A 22,703-nucleotide genomic window follows, 5' to 3' on the forward strand; every position below is an offset into this window, starting at 1 on the left:
TTTTTCTTTGTATTTAACCTGTCCTTTGCTCTATACTTCCCTCAATTTTACACCAATTTTCCTGGTCCCTTAAACAGAAAATTGGAATTGGTGTATTTACCTACTCAAACTGATAAAAAGACAAATACCTATATACTTTGTCACAGACACACAGATTGAATTCATAAAAAAAAAATATGATTTAAACCCCCCTTTCACACATTGAGCTTTGGACTGGGGAAATGCACCCACCCCAACCCGTGTTGACCAGCAGTTTTGTTCCTGCTAATTGCCAATGGTGGCAAGTTGCTACTCATCATGTGATCCACAGCGCTGGAATTCAGTACCTGTTGATTATACGGCTGTCATTCTGGTCAGTGCTAACCTGTATATTCATGTACATTCTAATCAGATCACACATCAGCTAAGCACAGACAGGCAGACAACATGTCCTGGTGACTACATGTAGAGAATGCTGTAGATGGAATAATTATTTTTTTCATTCTGAGACTGGATATTTAGTTTTAGAGTCACAGTAAAGAAATTTGTTATGACATGTGGATAGTTATAACAAGGCGGTTAATCAGTGCGACAGGAATTAATGAATGCATATTGTGCTGTCATTCCCTAAAGGACCATAGTTTGAGATGAAGAGCAAAGATCTGAAAGTAAATTGTGTGAGGTGTGTATGCATGATTCTCCTGTCTGGTCGGACCTTCAGTCGTAGGCAATCATTGTAGATAACAGATTGGTTGGAAAATACTCCAGTGTGTACCTAGCCTTAGTGATGCTGAGCTCCGCGGCGGGAAATTTCAAATCTGCTTGTGCTGAACTGCTATGTGATATCTTATCAGAACATAGAGGCAGCTCTGACCAGAGTGACTCACTACCTGGAATTCTTTCTTTTCATGCTAACATTTCAGTCCCAAGAGCCATAGTCATATTTCTACAGTTTCTCAATGAGAAGTTTCAGAATAAATGACGGAGTTCTGGCATCGCTGTTCCCATCAGCTTACACGAGACGGTAGTAAACTGGCTTAGTATTCATGAGCAGTCAAGGATTAGTTAGCAGTAACATGAGAATGCATGCAAAATACAGCCAATAGAGCAGGAGAATTAGAGGAAAGGTGTACTACTCTAATGGCTAGTGCTTTGACCGTGTAAGGGAAAGTGGGGGTGTTGCCCAGTGAATTGTGCAACCAAAACTCTTAGCCACTCTTATCTTCTGCCTGGAATAAGGTTTGGTCACAGTCCTTACAAGTATTAACTGTCCCATAGCCCAACTCACCCAATATGGCAAAGGGGAATGAGATATCTATCAGAATTAAATTTTTGCAGACACCCAATATAAGAATAGGACTTCCTCTGACATTATTATATCAGAATTGACACATCCGATTCATTTGTGTGTACATGAGCTGATACCTCGGTACGTGTGGGGCTGTACGAGATGGGAGGAAGGGTTATTATACAGTATGAAGACAGGAAAATAATAGCAGAAAAACCAGGAGATGTTCTCTCTCTCTCTCTCTCTCTCTGTATCTTCCTTCCTACAGATTGTCCGCTGTACCGTGATTCAGTTGGCGGTCGTCTCTGTTGTCTACCCATAGGAGAGAAACTCATTATTTCAGCTGCTGAAAACCTGTGACCTAGTCCTAGGAATCATATGAACTGCTGGATATTGGGCACTGATTTCCGTGTGAAATGGATGAATTGCTCCTCTTCTGGGTACTCCAAAATGGAGTTGTGCACCAGACGTACATGACATCATGAGGAACGATGATAAGCGGAGGAAGCAGAGTGAACAGGGACTACACTGGGACTGTCAAATTCTGCTCTCAGGAGAATTCTATGGAGGGTGAAGTATCAATCAAAACAGTTGGAAATAGCGAGTTGTGGGCCGCAGTGGAGGGAAGCAGGGAAGAGGGAACCAGGACCCACAGCTCACTAGTTCCCTGGGCACTGTAACTAGGAGCCGGCTGGAGAATGTACAAGGATTAGTAAAAAAACATTGTCAAGCATTAAGACTAGCAGTAATAGTGTCGCGTTCACAAATGACGTAATTGTGTGTGCCGGGCTGTGATTCGATAGACATTCAAGTAAGCTTTTTTAACAGTCGGGAAGATCAACATGTCGTGGATCCAATTTTCGTAATAACTAGGTCGGGGATTGTAGTGTCGGTGTGTTAAAAACAGTGATTTAGTACCCAACCCCGAGAGGCAGGCCGAGGAAGCTGTCTGGCTGCTCTGTTTGTGATTCTCTGCCTGCCTGCCTGCCTGCCTCTCAGCCACAAGAAACATGTATGTAGCGTGTGGACACAATGCAGCCCACCCCTGCTAGGGATACTGCACTGATTCCAGTTTCCAGAGTGGAAGGAATCGGGAACAATCCAAAGTGAATACAGGCAGAAGTGAACCATAGTTAAGCAACCCAAAGTCAGTACATGTGTAATCAACAGAGACTTTATCCAGGTGATGCCAGGTAGGAACACTGATACCAATAGTAGGAACATGCTTGGATTAAATAGCCCAGTGCTTCTTCTGATTGGCCATTATTTTACAATATCACAACAGTTCTTACCAATGTTTTCTGCTGGGCCTGTTATTGCAGTCTGGTGAGAACAACCAGGTTAATCTTTATCATATCAGCAACATTACATTCTTCCCCCAGCAAATTACAATCTTCTTTGAAAGATTTAATCTAGCATATCTGAGCTAAATCTGTGTTGGGCTTAGACAGGGTTGCTCAGCAGTGGCATTGACTCAAGCATTAACCGCTTCATTAAACAGCACTAGAAATAAACGAAATAACTCTCTTTTATGACACCATCTCCTCCAACTCTAGTATTATTTTGCTCAGTGCTATTTCCCAATCTGCCAACAATATGTCCCAGGGCATATTGTCTTTGAACTAAAGGACCAATACTGAGCCAATTTAATCTTCAAGTGTATTAAATACATTATTTAACAGACTCTTCAATATACAGTCTTGCGGGGGCTAAAACATCAATCAGGAGTTGTGGAGCATTTAGCAGAATTGAACAAGTCTGTAAGGATGTGTATCATCTTTTAGGTGGCATGAGCTTTTTAAAATAATCAATTTAATCAAGTTATTTACAAGGCAGTCCCTTTCTAATATGAAAGACATGGAAGGGTGTCCTATCCTGGTTCTCATCCTACCTATCTAATCGCTCTTTCAGTGTTAATTTCTCTGGATCCACCTCTGCTCCGCTTCCTTTATCAGTTGGAGTACCACAAGGCTCAGTCCTAGGTCCTCTGCTATTCTCTATCTACACCACTTCTCTAGGAAAACTAATAAGCTCCTTTGGATTTCAGTATCATCTCTATGCGGATGATACACTAATTTATCTATCCTCTCCTGATCTTTCACCATCTGTGCTGTCTCGCGTTACTGACTGTCTTTCTGCCATTTCATCTTGGATATCTTCTCGCCAACTCAAACTCAATCTTTCAAAAACTGAATTAATAATATTCCCACCCAAAAACAGAAGCTTCCTGCCTGACATTTCTATTTCTGTTGATAACATGATCATAAATCCCACCCCGCAAGCTCGATGCCTAGGTGTAATCCTTGATTCACAACTGTCGTTTATTCCTCACATCAACACTATATCTAAATCATGTTACATACACCTAAAGAACATTTCCAGAATACGCACATATCTGACACAAGACACCACAAAAACATTAATTCATGCATTCATCATCTCCCGCATCGACTATTGCAATTCCCTCCTTACTGGTCTTCCCAAAGTCAGACTTGAAACCCTACAATCTATTTTGCACGCAGCGGCTAGACTGATTTTCCTTACTAACCGTTATTCCTCTGCTGAGCCACTCTGTCAGTCTCTACATTGGCTGCCTGTATATCAACGAATCCAATATAAAATTCTTCTTCTAACATACAAGGCCATCAACAAAATTGCACTGACATACATCTCCTCACTTATCTCAAAATATCTCCCTACTCGACACCTCCGTTCTGCACAAGATCTACGTCTCTCCTCCACTCTCATCACATCCTCCCATTTTCGGTTACAGGATTTTTTTCCGGGCTGCACCCAATTTGTGGAATTCCCTCCCACACACAATAAGACTTTGCTCTAGTCTTCAAACCTTCAAGCGTTCACTGAAAACCCACCTCTTCAGACAAGGTTATGATATTCCTCAACCACCATCTTAATCTCCCTAGATTACCCTACTACCATCCTCTACACAGCTAACGCAAGACAACAACCCTCTGACCAACATTGCTACACACACAGCCCACTCAATACTTTTACCTTTGCGTTCTAGCTGGTCCATTGTGCAATATGATGTAGCACATGCCCTTGTGTTTCTAACTCCCATTGTCCTATAGATTGTAAGCTTGCAAGCAGGGTTCTCTTACCTCTCTGTCTGTATGTATTACCCAGTATTGTCTTATCAGTGTTTGTTCCCAATTGTAAAGCACTACAGAATTTGCTGGCGCTATATAAATAAATGTTGATGATGATGATGAAGGGTGGGCAGCACAATGGTTAGTATTGCTGGTTCACATCGCTGGAATCTTGAAGAGGGCCTTATCTGTGATTTTGTATGTTGTCCCAGTGGTGTGTGAGTAGGTTAATTAGCAGGTAAGTTGACTTCAGACAAAATGAACCCTAGTGGGTGTGTGTCTGTGCGGTAGGGAATATAGATTGTAAGCTCCACAGGGGCAGGGTCTGATGTGAATGATTCAATATTTGGTGATTGTGTTCCTATCCAGCTTTCGTGATATCTGCATTGATTTGCTGCAGATATACAACTACTTCAATAAATCTACTGTTCAGTTCACAACTGCCTCCTGTCATCCTGCCTGCAACAACCTAACACCTACAGGTCTATAACTGAAACTAGTACTGAATTTTCATGTACAGATCCAGGTTTTACAGAGGTGTTTCCGGAAATATAGTTAAATGATATTATTCAGTATCGAGAAACTACACAATGAAACTTTTCCTTTCGTGCATAGATGCCATACTTACCATGTGTTCTTGTTCTCCAGGTCATATAATGTATGACTATTATTATAGTTGCAAACCACAACACACTCTAAATTATATATTATATATCAGAATAGACCTTGTATTGTATACCAGCTATCAGAATGGACCTTGTATTGTATGCCAGCTATCAGAATAGACCCTGTATTGTATAACAACTACCATAATACTCTGTATTACATACCAGCTATCAGAATAGACTGTATTACATATAAGCTACTAGAATAGACTCTGTATTGTATACCAGCTACCAGAATAGACCTTGAATTGTATACCTTACCAGAATGGACTCTATATTATATTTTTGTCCCCATGGGGTAAATGTATGAAAGTCCGATTTCTGCAAGTTGCCGGAAATCGGTGACTTTGCAGCGAAAATTTAAATCGGCGATGCAAAGTCACCGATTTCCGGCGACTTTCAGAAATCGGACTTTCATACATTTACCCCCATGTCTGCATGGCATACAGGTCACCAATATGGGCTGCACTGTGTATATTGGGAAGCAGAATGGGATTGGCTCTGAGTTTTTCACTCTCTGGAAATGCCAGTTACAAAAATAGGCAGAATACTGAGTGTCAAAATGGACAGCATTGTATACACATTTAGACCAGTCTGCATCTGGTTATATTCCATGCAAGACCGCACCAGCTCTGCAATATATATGGGTTGTGGAATCAGTAGCTCAGAGTGATTTTACCCACACTCACATAATCACACATATAGATAAATAATGATACACAATGGTATATAATGACACCTATAAATAATAATACATATTGGTACATAATGAACCATATAGATACACAGTGATATATATATATATATATACACACACACACACACACACACACACACACACACACACACACACACAATGATATATACTGATACATGATATAATACCGAATGATACATATTGAAACGTATTTGATAGATCTAGATACATACTGATATATATTGATACATATAGAGTGAGACTTACATAATGACACATATAGGTACATACTAATACATATAGATACATAATGAGATATATCTATCTATCTATATATATATATATATATATATATATATATATATATCTCTATATCCATATATATATATATATATATATATATATATATATATATACACACACACTTATACATAATAACACGTATAGGTACATGAAGCACCATACTGATGTTACACACTGATACATAATGACACAGTCAGTACCACCCATCACTGACACCCGGCGAATCATCTCTTCTACAGATGTAAAGTGAAAGTAATATGAAAGTTATCACTGAAACATGAATACTGCACGTGATATGGCCGAACATGAGCTAACCAGGGGAAAGCACTGGCCGCTCCTCCACTCACTGGCTGCACCCAGAGTGACTTATCTTTGTCCGCTGTGCTCAGCTCTCCCAGGCCCCGCCCCTTCCCTGCACTGCCCTGAGGAAGTCTGAGACTGAGCAGCTCATACAGGTAAATGCACAGAGCACTCTCACTTATATGCAGAGAGTGAGTGTGAGCGGAGCTAGAGTGTGAGCTGAGCTTGTGGCAAAGGGGGAGTGTGAGGTGAGCTAGAGGCAGAGGGTGAGTGTGAGGTGAGCTAGAGGAATATGTGAGCTTGTGGCAGAGAGTAAGTGTGAGCTGAGCTAGAGGCAGAGTGGGAGTGTGAGCTGAGCTAGAGAGAGTGTGAGCTGAACTAGAGGGGGGGAGAGTGAGCTGAGCTTGTGGCAGAGGGGGAGTGTGAGCTGAACTAGAGGGGGGGAGAGTGAGCTGAGCTTGTGGCAGAGGGTGAGGGTGAGGTGAGCTAGAGGAATATGTGAGCTTGTGGCAGAGAGTAAGTGTGAGCTGAGCTAGAGGCAGAGTGTGAGCTGAACTAGAGGGGGGGGGGAGAGTGAGCTGAGCTTGTGGCAGAGGGTTAGTGTGAGCTGAGCTAGTGGCAGAGGGGGGAGTGTGATGTGAGCTAGAGGAATATGTGAGCTTGTGGCAGAGAGTAAGTGTGAGCTGAGCTAGAGGCAGAGTGGGAGTGTGAGCTGAGCTAGAGAGAATGTGAGCTGAACTAGAGGGGGGGAGAGTGAGCTGAGCTTGTGGCAGAGGGTGAGTGTGAGCTGAGCTAGTGGCAGAGGGGGGAGTGTGATGTGAGCTAGAGGAATATGTGAGCTTGTGGCAGAGAGTAAGTGTGAGCTGAGCTAGAGGCAGAGTGAGCTAGAGGAGGGAGTGTAAGGAGAGTTAGATTCTGAGGAGGGAGTGTGAGGTGAGCTAGAGGAATATGTGAGTTGAGCTAGAGGAGAGAGTGTGAGCTGAGGCAGAGGAGAGTGTGTGAGCTGAGGCAGAGGAGAGTGTGTGAGGTGAGCTAGAGGCAGAGGGGAGAGAGTGAGGTGATTTAGAGAAGGGAGCCTGAGCTGAGCTAGAGGCAGAGGAGGGAGTGTGACCTGTGCAAAGGGAAGAGACTAAATCAGTTTAAAAAGATAATGCCGCCCCCACCCCTTAAATAATTGGCCAGCACCACTTTTATATTCTTTGCTGGCTAACTTTAAATCAGGGGTACAACAAGTGTAGTAACTGATAACAGATGTGTGAGATCTCTTGTTATAATGTGAAACCAACAAGGGCAGGAATCCCTAGGGAAATCTGCTAGTATCTAAGAGGAAAAGCTCACACAGTAGAAGTCATCTAATTAAAATCTCACCCAAACTTGGTTCATTATATGGGGAGAAACAATTCCATTTTTTATTCAGTATTTTTGTTTCTATTCCACACAGTAAAATACTATCATTGTCAGCAAATATCTTTACAGCAGCCTTTTGGTACCTGCAAATGATATGCCTCATAAAAGGAGGCACTGCTGTACTGTACTCAGCTTTAATCTGCCCGTCTCCAGTACACCTTTCTAGGATTATGGGCGTGCCGCTTACTCAAAACTCTTCAGTGTGGCCGTATTTTGCTGCACATGTGCAGTGTGGCCACAGTTATGGGACATAGACAAGCTCTATTATTATTATTATTATTATTATCATCATGCTTTATTTATAAAGCGCAGACATATTATACAGGACTGTACATTGAGGGAGAAGCAGAAGGTAACAATGGCCCTTACAGTCTAAAGGGAAATTGTTTATTACAAGGAAGGAAGAGAATAAAGGGGTGGCCTTGTCCATGTCTACCACTACCATAGTCTCTGCAACTACAATCCCTGCATAGTGGTCTCTGCAATTGTCGTTGACTAGCGATCATCTACTATATTTTCCTATTATCCACTCTAATCTCTGTTTAATCAACTTTAGTTCCCACAATTACTCTTCTTACTCCCTCTCCCTTTCTCATGCTAGACCTTTTTGACTAGACTTTACACTTTTGCCTAGGGAATCCTCTCCTGTTACAAATCATGTAATATATATATATACACTACATGGAAAAATTTGTCTGAACTAATATGCAATATGTAGCACTTAGCCTCATGCATCAAACAGCTATTGCCCTATAGATTGTAAGCTTGTGAGCAGGGCCCTCTTACATCTCTGTCTGTATTAACCAGTATTGTTTTATTACTGTGTTTGTTCCTAATTGTAAAGCGCTACAGAACATGCTAGCGCTATATAAATAAATGTTGATGATGAAGTATGAGGACATCTTTTCTAATAGCACCCATTGATAGGTGCATAAAATAAAGCATATAGCCATAAAATCTCCATAGTCAAACATTGGCAGTATAATGGGTCGTACGGAAGAGCTCAGTGACTTTCAATGTGGTACTATCATAGGATGCCACCTTTCCAACAAGTCAGGTAATCATATTTTTGCCCTGATAGAGCTGTCGGGGTCATCTCTAAGTGCCGTTTTTGTCAAGTGGAAATGTGTAGGCGCAACCACATATCAGCCACAAAGTTGTAGAGTACATAAGTTCACAGAAACGGGACTGCCGACTGCTGGAGTGCATCACTCGTAACATCTGCTTTCAGTGGAAATGCATACTCTGGAGTGACGAATCACACTTCACTATCAGGCACTCTGACAGATGAATCTGACTTTGGCTTCCTATCTGTATGTACACTGCTATTAAGTTTGGTGGAGGAGGGATAATGGTCTGGAGCTGTGATTCATGGTTTGTCCTGGGCAACTTAGTTCCAATGAAGGGAAATATTAATTCTACAGCATGCACTGACATTCTAGAGAATCGTGTGCTTCTAACTTTGTGGCAACAGCTTGGGAAAGACCCTTTCCTGTTTCAACATGACAGTGCCCCCGTGCACGAGCGACATCAAAACATGGTTTGCCGAGTTCGGAGTGAAGAAACTTGACTGGTCTGCACAGAACCCTGATCTCAACCCCATTGAGCACATTTGGGATGAATTGATGGCCTTATCGTCCAGCAATAGACCTCACTAATCCTCTTGTGGCTAAATAGATGTGAATTTTCACAGCCATGTTCCAAAATTTAGTGGAAGGTCTTCCCAGAAGTGTGGAGGCCGTTAGAGCAGCAAGGGGGGGACCAACTGCATATTAATGGAGTTGGTCTCCCCATCAGTTTCTACCAAATGAGCAGCTGCCATGATTGACTCTTTCTGTGTCTCCCTCTCTCGTTCTCTGGAAAGTTTCAGTTTTGGTCTCTCTAAAGGGAATCCCCGTCCCATCAGTTTCTGTTTGTTTCATTTCCTGTATGGGAGTTTTATCCCATTGCCTCAGTTTAGTTTACTTTTTTGGTATGGTTTATAACAATGTGTAAATTATGTATGCGGTACAACAGTAATCGAGCATCAACTGATGTGGAATGACCCAGATGTAAGCAAATAGTTCTGTGATAGAATCATCATCATCATCATCATCATTTATTTATATAGCGCCACTAATTCCGCAGCGCTGTACAGAGAACTCATTCACATCAGTCCCTGCCCCATTGGAGCTTACAGTCTAAATTCCCTACTATAGACACGCACTCACACACAGACAGACAGACAGAGAGAGAGACTAGGGTCAATTTTTTTTTTTTTTTTTTTATTGCAGCCAATTAACCTACCAGTATGTTTTTGGAGTGTGGGAGGAAACCGGAGCACCCGGAGGAAACCCACGCAAACACAGGGAGAACATACAAACTCCACACAGATATGGCCATGGTCGGGAATTGAACTCATGACCCCAGTGCTGTGAGGCAGACATGCTAACCACTACGCCACTGTGCTGCCCAATAGAATAATTGTTTGTCATTAAATAATAAAAAAAAGAATGTATAAAAAAAGATTTTGGGCCTCATTTAGAGTAAAGATCAAAGCAGAAAATAGGGGCAAAATTGTACCCTAGCACAGTAGATTCTAAACTCTCTCAGTTTGAGGCACCCTTAGGGTCTCCATAATTTTTTCAAAGCACCCCATAGTCAAAATTATTGCCAAGTAGTCTCCCGCCTTGAATACCACCAGCCCTGCCCTCGGCACCCCTGTGAGATCACCGCGGCTGTGCCCCGTTTGGGAACCACTGCCCTAGCAAAAACATGTTGCACTGCAGGGGTGGGGGGAGGGATTTGAAATGTATAGACAGTTTTAGAGTTGGGAAGGGATTCAACTCTAAATTGAAGTGTAAAAATAAAGCTGCCCAGCATTTGTGTGCTACACACAAGAGCATACAGTTTTTTTTTCCTACATGTAAACGAAATAAATAAATGCATCTGTATCCTTGCATTGCAACATGGTTTGGCCATTTGCAAGTTTGCGCCCGTTTTTTTTTTTTTTGCTCTTAACTCTAATTGAGGCCTAAATTCTTAATCTCTTATTGACTATGTAATACCCCTGGACTGTATAACATTTAGAAATGTGTAATCCATTTGTAGTGCACTACACCTGTGATAGAGTACTGTCAGGTATCAGCCTCAGTGCATTACACCTGTGATAGTGTACTGTCAGGTATCAGCCTCAGTGCATTACACCTGTGATAGAGTATTGTCAGGTATCAGCCTCAGTGCACTACACCTGTGATAGTGTGCTGTCAGATTTCCGCCTCAGTGCATTACACCTGTGATAGAGTACTGTCAGGTATCAGCCTCAGTGCACTACACCTGTGATAGTGTGCTGTCAGATTTCCGCCTCAGTGCATTACACCTGTGATAGTGTACTGTCAGATTTCCGCCTCAGTGCATTACACCTGTGATAGTGTACTGTCAGGTATCAGCCTCAGTGCATTACACCTGTGATAGTGTACTGTCAGGTATCAGCCTCAGTGCATTACACCTGTGATAGAGTACTGTCAGGTATCAGCCTCAGTGCACTACACCTGTGATAGTGTGCTGTCAGATTTCCGCCTCAGTGCATTACACCTGTGATAGTGTGCTGTCAGATTTCCGCCTCAGTGCATTACACCTGTGATAGTGTACTGTCAGGATTCAGATTCAGTGCATTACACCTGTGATAGAGTATTGTCAGGTATCAGTCTCAGTGCATTACACCTGTGATAGTGTGCTGTCAGATTTCCGCCTCAGTGCATTACACCTGTGATAGTGTACTGTCAGGTATCAGCCTCAGTGCATTACACCTGTGATAGAGTACTGTCAGGTATCAGCCTCAGTGCACTACACCTGTGATAGTGTGCTGTCAGATTTCCGCCTCAGTGCATTACACCTGTGATAGTGTGCTGTCAGATTTCCGCCTCAGTGCATTACACCTGTGATAGTGTACTGTCAGGATTCAGATTCAGTGCATTACACCTGTGATAGAGTATTGTCAGGTATCAGTCTCAGTGCATTACACCTGTGATAGTGTGCTGTCAGATTTCCGCCTCAGTGCATTACACCTGTGATAGTGTACTGTCAGGTATCAGCCTCAATACATTACACCTGGGATAAAGTATTGTCAGGTATCAGCCTCTGCACTACACCTGTGATAGAGTATTGTCAGGTATCAGCCTTAGTGCACTACACCTGTGATAGAGTATTGTCAGGTATCAGCCTTAGTGCACTACACCTGTGATAGAGTATTGTCAGGTATCAGCCTCAGTGCATTACACCTGTGATAGAGTATTGTCAGGTATCAGCCTTAGTGCATTACACCTGTGATAGAGTATTGTCAGGTATCAGCCTCAGTGCATTACACCTGTGATAGAGTACTGTCAGGTATCAGCCTCAGTGCACTACACCTGTGATAGAGTACTGTCAGGTATCAGCCTCAGTGCATTACACCTGTGATAGAGTACTGTCAGGTATCAGTCTCAGTGCATTACACCTGTGATAGAGTACTGTCAGGTATCAGTCTCAGTGCACTACACCTGTGATAGAGTATTGTCAGGTAACAGCCTTAGTGCATTACACCTGTGATAGAGTACTGTCAGGTATCAGTCTCAGTGCATTACACCTGTGATAGAGTACTGTCAGGTATCAGTCTCAGTGCATTACACCTGTGATAGTGTACTGTCAGATTTCCGCCTCAGTGCATTACACCTGTGATAGAGTACTGTCAGGTATCAGCCTTAGTGCATTACACCTGTGATAGAGTACTGTCAGGTATCAGTCTCAGTGCATTACACCTGTGATAGAGTACTGTCAGGTATCAGTCTCAGTGCATTACACCTGTGATAGAGTATTGTCAGGTATCAGCCTTAGTGCATTACACCTGTGATAGAGTACTGTCAGGTATCAGTCTCAGTGCATTACACCTGTGATAGAGTACTGTCAGGTATCAGTCTCAGTGCATTACACCTGTGATAGAGTATTGTCAGGTATCAGCCTTAGTGCACTATACCTGTGATAGAGTAGTGTCTGATTACATCCTCAGATAGGTACCAGTTACTTACCTAACTCTTCAGCTCATTGAATCTTCTCATATGCAGAGCTGATCAGTCCAGCAAGACTCCCTGCTGACAGGAAAGGATGTTTCACTTATAGCATTGTAATTCGCTCTTTGTAAGTAGCAGTATTGACTGCTATGCCTATTGGGAATTTTACATTCCTATGATATTGGCTCTTCATCCATCTGCCAACAATGCAGGAAAGTAGAAGTTTTATCATTGTCACCTGTTTAAATTGCTGTAAGCAATCTAGGATTCTCTTACTAGGCAGCCAGATAATGTGTCTTTTGTTGGGGGTGTTTAACCTGCGACACTGAAGTAACGGGGAGGTTGAGAGAAGGAATTATCTTATCCAATGTGTGTATTATTGAGGGATAGTAGTGTCCTGCATTGCCTTAGTGCTGCCCCTAAGATTTACAAACTATAATTTGTCAGGTTTCAGATAAAGTCCATTTACCATACTACCTTGTGCATTAAGTGTGACCACAAAGTGACCCTATGGAATGCCATCCTTTGCACTACAAGAATTTCTTCTAGGTTCTGAATCTTCAAATGTTCTCTGAAAACTCAACTCTTACCACAGACTCGTTGTTGCTCATGGACTGTTTCCTCCTATGTCACATCTCCCCGGCCTCCCAAGGCAAGAAGCTATACAATAATAGGCAGAATACCTGTTATAAAGGATTTGGAAATCCTTTAAGAACTACTAATGTATAATAAATCCAGTGCCCAGAGTCCATTCCTGGACTTTACACAATATATTTGAATATACTGGTCAGGGGGGTTCTCTGTAGATCTCTTCCACGGGTTATTAGAATTAATGTGCTGTTCACTTGTGTGTCTACCCAGGGCAGAAGTGCCAGGTGTATCCAGGATAGAGGCGGTGTGAGTGTATGTATTATATACAAAATGTTCATTGAGCTACTGATGCCATCTCCTTTTTTGTTTTGTTTTTTTTAAATGTGTTTGTGGATTATTGAATGTGACATGGTTATTGGTTTCTGACTGTACTGGGAGAACCATTTTATATTGAATTAAATCCTCCACAATTTTAATCCTTCACCTGGAAGTTGGCCAGCTTTGATAAAGAGATCAAACCATGTTTTATATATCACATCAGAGATCTAATGGCAACTGAATAACATGACTCCTGGAACCAGAGGCTGACATTGACTGTATGATTGTTGTGTGGGCAGAAGATTATACCTTCCCTATATACTGAGGACATGTGAAGGCTTGATACAATATGACATTGATCCATGTGGTAATCTCTTGGCCAAGCATGGGTTGTAATTTCCTGCCGTCTTGTGAAGTTTGTATGAAAGATCCAATGTGAAATAGTAACCTCTTACCTGAGCCACAACCTGCTCTGTCCCTTTCTTGCACCCTCTGGCACCATCTAGTCATTTGATCCCACAAACATGGATGATCCATCTACTCTCTTCTTTTCCACTACTCTGCTCCCTGTCCCTTGTGCTTATCTCCAGCCTTACCAAACATCTGTAAACTCACTCTCTCCTCTGGTATCTTTCCTTCATTATTCAATCATTTAGTTACTACTCCTATTCTGAAACAAACAATACTTCTCACTCAAAATCTCTCTCAAATTACATTCACATTTCTCAAATCCCATGCCCCTAAAACCTGCTTGTGAGACTTTCCTACACTCGCCTACCACACTACCATTCCTCACACACAACCTATTGGACTGTCTTCAATCAGGTTTTTCTCCTTAATGGTTTTCTCTTAATCATACTTTCACCCATACAATCTATTTTGAATTTAGCGGCAGCGGCGCACGGAGGATTGTCGGGGTGGGGGGGGGGGGGGGGGTTTCCCCCCGCCGACCCAAAAAAACAAACCCCAGAGAAAGCTGCTGCGCATGCGCAGCAACTCCGTTTCGCCAGCGCTGTCCTATACAGCAGCCGCGGCGCTGTCTAAGAAGCGGCTGCGGCGGTGCTGTATACAATACAGCACCGCCGCGGACGCTTCTTTGACAGCGCCGCGGCTGCTGTATAGACCAGTGGCCACTTAGTTAGCGCAGGGGGGGGGTTTCTAGAGACTCAGAAACCCCCTCTGCGTGCGCCACTGAGCGGGTAGACTAATTTTTCTCAAAAATCTTTATCCTCCTGCTGCTCCTCTCTGCCAGTCTGTACATTGGTCACCTTCATATTGCCAAGTCTAATATAAAATATTTCTACTAACATACAAGGCCATTAGCAATACAGCACCAGCATACATCTCTTCACCTGTCTTAAAATATCTCCCATCTCAACTGTCCAAGATCCGCACTTCTTTTCCACAATCAAAATTTGCTCATAGCTCTTATTGATTGTTTCACCACTTTTCTTGGGATGCACCAACTCATACAACAAAACTTTCCCCTAGCCTCCAAACGTTCCCTGAAAACCCACTTCTTAAGGCAAGCTTATGAAATTCCTGAACCATCTTCTTAACTTTCCTATGATTTTCCACCTATACAAATCACTCAAAAAATCACTCAAATGTATTATTATTATTATTTTGCTATATATTTCCTGACCCCCTGACTAACATTGTTGTGTGACTGTAACATATATCCCCTCTAAGCACCTTTTCTCAGTGCAATTTGGCTGGACCAATATATAATATGTGACATTTATATCATGTATAAAACTGCCATTGTCCTATATAGATTGTAAGCTTGTGAGCAGGACCCTCTTACCTCTCTGTCTGATATTACCCAGTATTGTTTTATTACTGCAGATTATTCTTTTGCTCTATAAATAAATGTTAATAATAAATTGAAATAACTTTTGCAATTTTTTTGTGTCCTACTACTATATATGGGTTAGCTTAAATCTGGAGTCAAAAATAATGTTTTATTTAGCACTGTGACAGACATTGTTGGCTATAGGTTTGATATATTAGGAAGAAATACATTTATTTTTACAACAGGTTCTTTTTCTCTAACGTCACTTATGATGTGACATAAGGAACCTCCATAAAGGCAGGTAGGGCAGGTGAAATGTCCGTAATCCAAGTAGGTGCGATATATCCGTGCTGTTTTTTTCGGTGTTGAAGGCACAGCTATTCCACTGCCCCGATGGCCACATTGAGCTTGGTGAATTGAACTGGTCCGATGACTGAGCTTGACTACTGCTGGTTTTCTTAGCAGAATGGCTTCATTTGGATGGAAGAGGAAGATTGGGGAGAGAGTATCAAAAGTGACCTCTCAAAACTTTGAAAAGGAATCTGCCGAGGAGGGTGGCGTGATCGACGAGGATGTCGACTGGCTCCATTCCGTTAAACGGAAGAAAGAAATCCTCCTTGAAGATAATATTACAAAAAGTAAACGCCTTAAAGAAGATGGAGCACTTCTGGCCCTGAATGGAAGGTACGTCCGTCTACATTTATCTTGTCTTTGCAGAAGCATCACCTGATATAATGAACATGCTGTGTTGTGCTTAGTTTAATTTATCATTTTTACTTTATAAATCCAAAGCAGACGTTTGATTACTTATCACGATTTACACATCAGCTTTATTGTTGATAATGTTATGTTTCGTGTGAAAATGCAAAGAATGAGGATGGTCCCAGAGTTCAGGTAAGGAGAGCAATGGTGAGAATTAGTTTTTAAAATGTTCAACCAAAATATACAAATAAGGACAATGAATTAACCAAAATCATGCGTCATTGACCACCTTAGCCACATGGGGGAGCTAGAACTCTTTAGAAATATTTTTCTCTGTAAAATAACGTCCTGCTGCAAATAAAGAGTGACAATCTTATACATTTACTAGTGTTAGTGTTTCAGTTTATGACATATAAATGATCTAATTCTTTGTACCCCTATGAGGTAGAAGGTTAAAATCTCATGGTCTTGAGTCATATGGAGCCGGAGCGCGTTTTTTCTGTTCACAGGTTTTTTTTTGCATTTCTATATTTGTGTGTATGTATAATGAAAGTTTACAGATATTTTTTTTTTTGTTACAAATATTTAATCTAAAATGTGAATATTGATTTTCGTATTTATAACAGAGTTCATTTTCACTGTATGCTACAATGAACTGAATTGCTGCATTAGTAGATGGGACCATGGTCTTAGATTGTACGCTCCCTTGAGCAGGCCCATCTCTCCTCCTGTTTCCTGCACCTTTAACTCTGCTCTCCAGCTACCTTTCCCCCCACCCCTCTGGGGGTCTCCCCGTCATCTGCGCCCTTCCTCTTGGGCTCCGGCGCCTGCCGGTCTTCCCTCCCCCCTCTCTCTAGCTGTGCTCTGAGCTTACTGAGTTACTGTGCTTATTGTTTACTGTATTTTGCCGTCCCACCTTGTACTGTACTTGTTTGTCCCTGTACGGCGCTACGGACACTGAGTGGCGCCTTATAAATAAAAATTAATAATAATAATAATAATAATGTACAAATGAACAGTATCTGATGAGAACAGATGCTTCATGACTTTGATGAAATCTACCTAAACATTTGTTTCATTTTGACCAAGCAAAAAAAAAGTGTGTAATACACAACTTGGCTTTTTTTTTTTAAATTCATTTTATTAGTAACATCTTATCTTGAACAGCATTACAAAATATAAAACTCTTGAAAGGTACAAGAATGACAAATGCACATACAAATTTAACAGTGTGTATAGCACTCTTTCACATAGCTTTTACAAAACAAGTTCAGCTTCATATGAACATGGTACCATGAAGATGTTATTTTGTTTTAAATTATACAAATAAGGGGGGAAAGAGGAAGAAGAAGGAGGTAGGGGGGAGGGACATGGCAAAAAGGGGGAAGGAGAGAGAACAGATTGGGAGGGTTAGGGGAAGGAAGGAGGAATTCACGCCTTTATATTTTTAGCAGGAGATAATAGTTCAATCTAGTATTTCTAGTAATGGATAGGGTTTGACTAAAATTGGAGCAGAGGTTGGTTGCCCAAGGAGACCAGACCTTGTTGAAGGACACGGAGGAGCCCCTTGGCACACTGGTGATGTGTTCCATCTGATAAGTGTGCCAGATCCGACCACAGACCATTTGGAGCGTTGGAGGAACGGAGTTCTTCCAGTGGGCAGCTATTTGACAGGTAGCTGCGCTGATTATATGCCGAAGAAGCTTTTGGGTGTGTGGTGGGAGGTCTGGGAGAGGTAGAGGCAGTAATACGTGCTTAGGATCGGAGGGCACAGGAGTATCGAGGACAGCCGTTGCCAATGCGAGAACTTCTGCCCAGAACGGGCTCAGTTTGGGACAGTCCCACCATGTGTGTATGAAGGTGCCTGTATGGCCACAGTCGCTCCAACATGTTGGACTTGTTTGAGGGTATATGATGTGAAGCCTAGAGGGAACATAATACCATCTATGTAGCAATTTAATGGCGTTTTCTTTGGTACGGACATTTATAGAGCAACGAGCTGTCCACTCATAGATGTCCGACCATTCTTCTGGATCTAGGGATGCTCCCAAATCCACAACTTGGCTTTTATTTAACACTGCATAACCCGTACAAGCAGCTGTCAGGAATAATTTCTTTGTTGTTTGCCAAAGATTTCCTTAGATAGAACAGAAGAAATTGCTTTTTAAGGGGATTGTCCACTTTGATAAATTCATCCCTCCTTGTGAGATGAGGAATGCACTTGCTGCTTTCTTGTTGACATGAATCATATTTGCAGAGAAGAGGATTGATAGAAAGGTTTCATATCCTATATTTTCTGCCGTCTTTGTGATCTCATTGGTGTGCATTCCTGCGCTTCATTTCTAATCGCTAGTTTGCACTTGGCATTGTATCTAGATGGACATGTTGTCGCTGCACGTCTACATGTAAACCCACTAGGCATTGGCGCAGTCTAATCCAGGGAGCAGAATCTATTGGGAACTCTAGACTTCCCCAGGGACCCCTACAATGAAGTGATGGCGTTCACTGCCGAGAGGTTGTAGCACCCAGGCCAGTCTCTCTAGATGCCTCTTGACAAGACAGAAGTATGGTAGATACAAGTCAGGGCTGGCAGCTAAGGCACAACATCAGAATACTAATTAAATCAAGGGCAGGCAGCTCAGAGTTCACAGACCAAGAACACAATCAGAAAACAAGGTTTCAAGTAAACAAACCAAGACTGGTACAAGACTGGTACAAGGCTGGTACACTGTAATACAGTAGTATTGTAGAGAAGCTCAGACAGCTATAGGTGCATAACCTGTTGCTCTGGCTCTAGTAAAAAGAGCAGAGGGGTGTAACTAGATGCCCATCATTGACATGATTCAGATGGTGTGCCTAATTGGGAGTGACAATAAAGCAGGCAGCTATTTGGGCACTAGTGCCCATAGCAGAGCTCTTCCATGGGTGAGCGTTGGAAGTGAGGTGAGCAGAGAGTGCCTAAGGTGATGCGAGTGTGGACACAGGTTTGTAACATGTTTTGTTGTGCGTGTCTTGGCACAGTTGGAGGTAGCATTAGTCCTAGCCTGGCATTAACTGTCATAGGCTTTCATTCTGGAGTTTGTATCATCTCCTTGTGTTTGCGTGGGTTTCCTCCGGGTGCTCCGGTTTCCTCCCACACTCCAAAAGCATACTAGTAGGTTAATTGGCTGCTAACAAAAATTGACCCTAGTCTGTCTCTCTCTGTCTGTCTGTGTATGTGTGTATGTTAGGGAATTTAGACTGTAAGCTCCAATGGGGCAGAGACTGATGTGAGTGAGTTCTCTGTACAGCGCTGCGGAATCAGTGGTGCTATATAAATAAATGGTGATGATGATGATGATTCTGGCATTACTGGTGCAGATCAATAGTCAGATGTATTTGTGTATCGGACTCTGTTGGCTCTGACATTGCTTATCCCTAACCACCGCTTGTGTCTGTTGGCACATTTGCCTAATGATTCCGTACTCGAATCCTGCTACTCCTCCGGGGTTCACCATTCCTGCGTCACTTCAATTTCCACTGAGTTACCTCATGGGGAGAAGGGGCTAGATGGCATACCTCTGGGGCATCTTCTCGGTAATATTTTACAGTGCATTTTTCTGACAGGTGTTCTGTAGGGTAACATGTAACCAACCTCTAATGCCTTTCATAAGAATGCATATACATTATTATTATTATTATTATTATTATTATTATTATTATTATTATTATTATTTTCTGTATTGTCAGCAATAAGGATTTGGAAGCTAAGAATACATATATTAATGATAGAATATATATGAGCAGACTGTAGTAGAGATCACTTATGTGATGGATTATTCCTATACAGTTCTCACTTTGTAGGTTGACGTTTTGCTAATTGAATAAAGCATGCATACATTTCAATGGGAGATATGATCTCTTAATGGGAGAATTGATGTCCCATTAAGTGCTGACCTGCAGCAATACTTATCCCGCGTCTTGTTGGGTGTACAGTGAAGCAAGGTGTGTTTTGTTGATTTGATTTTTTTCAGCAGTTATTTATTAGACTGTTTGGGACCGATGCAATTAGCCCGGAGGTCCTGTAGTAACATCACACGTTCTGTTTCCGTGTGATGTATAGGTAATGATCTCCACTCATTTTCTGCTGACACCTCATATTGGTGCGGGCAAAAATGAACGATGTTAACATTACCGTAATTGCCGTTTTATGTGCACATAAACATAAGACATGAGGCTACTTCGGAACCTCGCGGCTAATTGAATCGTCCCCTTTGTGAAACAAATGTAGACGGAGGACAAAGAGAATGGAAAGTGTTCACAGAGATAAAGAAGGCATGGCATTACAGTATGTTTACTGATCAGGTAATCTTCATGAATCACATAGTTTGCTAGAAATTATTATTATCCTTTGTTTATAAAGTGCCAACATATTACTCAGCGTTGTACATCAAGATACAAACAAATCACATACAATGACATGAAACAGAAGGTAACGATGGCCCTGCCCAAGTAAGCTTACAGTTTAATACATAACGTAGCAGAACAGCAATTGTAACTCGCGTTGGGAAAAGTGTGTGGCTACGGTAATACAGCCATTGGCAACTGGCATTCCTGTGCTATCATCATCATCACCATTTATTTATATAGCACCACTGATTCCGCAGCGCTGTACAGAGAACTCACTCACATCAGTCCCTGCCCCATTGGGGCTTACAGTCTAGAGTCCCTAATGTACATACACACAGACAGAGAGAGACTAGGGTCAATTTTGATAGCAGCCAATTAACCTACCAGTATGTTTTTGGAGTGTTGGAGGAAACCGGAGCACCCGGAGGAAACCCACGCAAGCACGGGGAGAACATACAAACTCCACACAGATAAGGCCATGGACGGGAATTGAACTCATGACCCCCGCGCTGTGAGGCAGAAGTGCTAACCACTGAGCCACCGTGCTGCCAATATATGGTCCTTTGCTGCCCTGTGCTTTTTCCATATGTGAGTTGGCTTGCTAATCGAATTGAGATACTCTGCAGTTGGAGGTATGAATGTCTTGGAATGTATAGCAAGGGGCTGGCATAGACCAGTTGCAGTTCAATAAAAGCATAATTACCCTTAATACGGTAAGTACAACGGTGGATTTTTACTTGCGGCTCCCTGAGCTGCGAGATGAAATCCAGGTTAATATTACTGTATTAACGGTAATGCTGTTAACGCCGCGCTATTCACGGCAGAATTGAATCGGCCCCTATATGTCATACCAGTGTTAAAAAATATACTACAATGATGAGTACACTTTAAATAAATTCTAATCTGAATTTTTGAATTTTAAAATAAATATCGTTCATTGCTTCATTTAAAGCTGCAGTACCAGTTAGGTATAATAAGGTGCCCCTCCACCGGAGCTACAAGGTGCTACATGCAACTGTTTTTTCCAGGGCTTTGCCAATACTGTAACTGGCAATAAATTCAATCTTCGTAAACTGGGCCACAGAAGTGGCAGATCTCTGCAACAACTGCAGCGATGCGTAGACTAACACAACAGCAGATTAGGTAGAATTGGAACCTGGAAAAGATGTATCGATCAGAGCAACAACACCCACCCAAACTTCCTGACCTTAGGGTGGCTTAAATGGCACCAAAGGACCAATAGAGCACAGTTAGCCAGAACCAGTGACGTCCTTTCTGCTCCTGACCTTGTGGTCTTTCAAATATCACCTGGTGACAAATCCTTATTGGCTTCTAGGACAGTATATCTGTCACTTTGAATGGGGCATTTGTCCTGCAATAATGTTTTTGGCATTACTGTATTCAGGTCTTTGGTATCTGCTTTTGGTTTTATTTAGCAGTAAAATAAATTGTAAGCATGTTTCCAGAGCGGAAGAAACAGACGTGCACGCACATGCTCCATTGTTCAGCCAATTCACAAAAACATTACAGAGACTGTGGTTTTATCTGGAGAAACATACTGTTTTCCTTCTGGCACCATTGATAAAAAGAAAAATGTTTTGTTGCTTGGAACAGATTTCTCTTGTGAACCACAAAATCCTCAATCATTACACTTTTAAACTACTAGTTAAAATTATTTAGAAAAAGGTTTTTCGTTTTACACAATTCTTTTCTTCATTCTTAATCATCAGCATATTTGCGGATGAAAGGGTCGTATAATATGTTATTGCTGCTTCCAGAAAAAAAGGATGTAAATAACTAATAGTATTATAAGATTTTGGAAAAATTGTGTTTTATTCTAATGGGTAAACTATAGAAAGATTATTCATTTCCTATTTTTTACATTTAAAGTTACTACAACCCAAGAAATAAAGCCAAGTTAATCCTCTTGTCTGTAAGGATGCCAACAAAGTGTGTTTATATATATATATATATATATATATATATATATTACTATATAAATGCCTAGTGGCGTGTGTGGGGGGAAAAAACCCAAGCTGCAGCGCCACCTGCTGGGCAGAGTTATACACTGACCTATATATTTCTTGAAGGAGAAGTGACAGTTGGGAGTGGTTGGTGGTTGCCGGGGGTGACAG

At 41.8% G+C, this 22,703-nt stretch overlaps 1 protein-coding gene across 3 annotated transcripts in view; it reads left to right on the forward strand.

Moving 5' to 3' along the window:
- Window positions 1-6,426: 6,426 nt before the first annotated feature.
- TTC33 (tetratricopeptide repeat domain 33) overlaps window positions 6,427-22,703 on the forward strand; it is a 272,691-nt gene continuing 256,414 nt past the window's right edge. For 2 of the 3 annotated variants that reach the window (XR_012678783.1, XM_075184147.1), the window contains exons 1-2: window positions 6,427-6,497; window positions 15,943-16,161. Coding sequence is in view for 2 of the 3 variants with exons in the window: in XM_075184147.1 (XP_075040248.1) it covers window positions 15,944-16,161 (218 nt within the window). In the remaining variant the exon portion in view is untranslated. Of the gene's footprint in view, window positions 6,498-15,939; window positions 16,162-22,703 lie in introns of all 3 variants that reach the window. The other variant, XM_075184155.1, reaches the window with a different exon arrangement.

Source organism: Mixophyes fleayi, chromosome 1 (assembly GCF_038048845.1).
Source record: "Mixophyes fleayi isolate aMixFle1 chromosome 1, aMixFle1.hap1, whole genome shotgun sequence".
NCBI lineage: Eukaryota > Metazoa > Chordata > Amphibia > Anura > Limnodynastidae > Mixophyes > Mixophyes fleayi.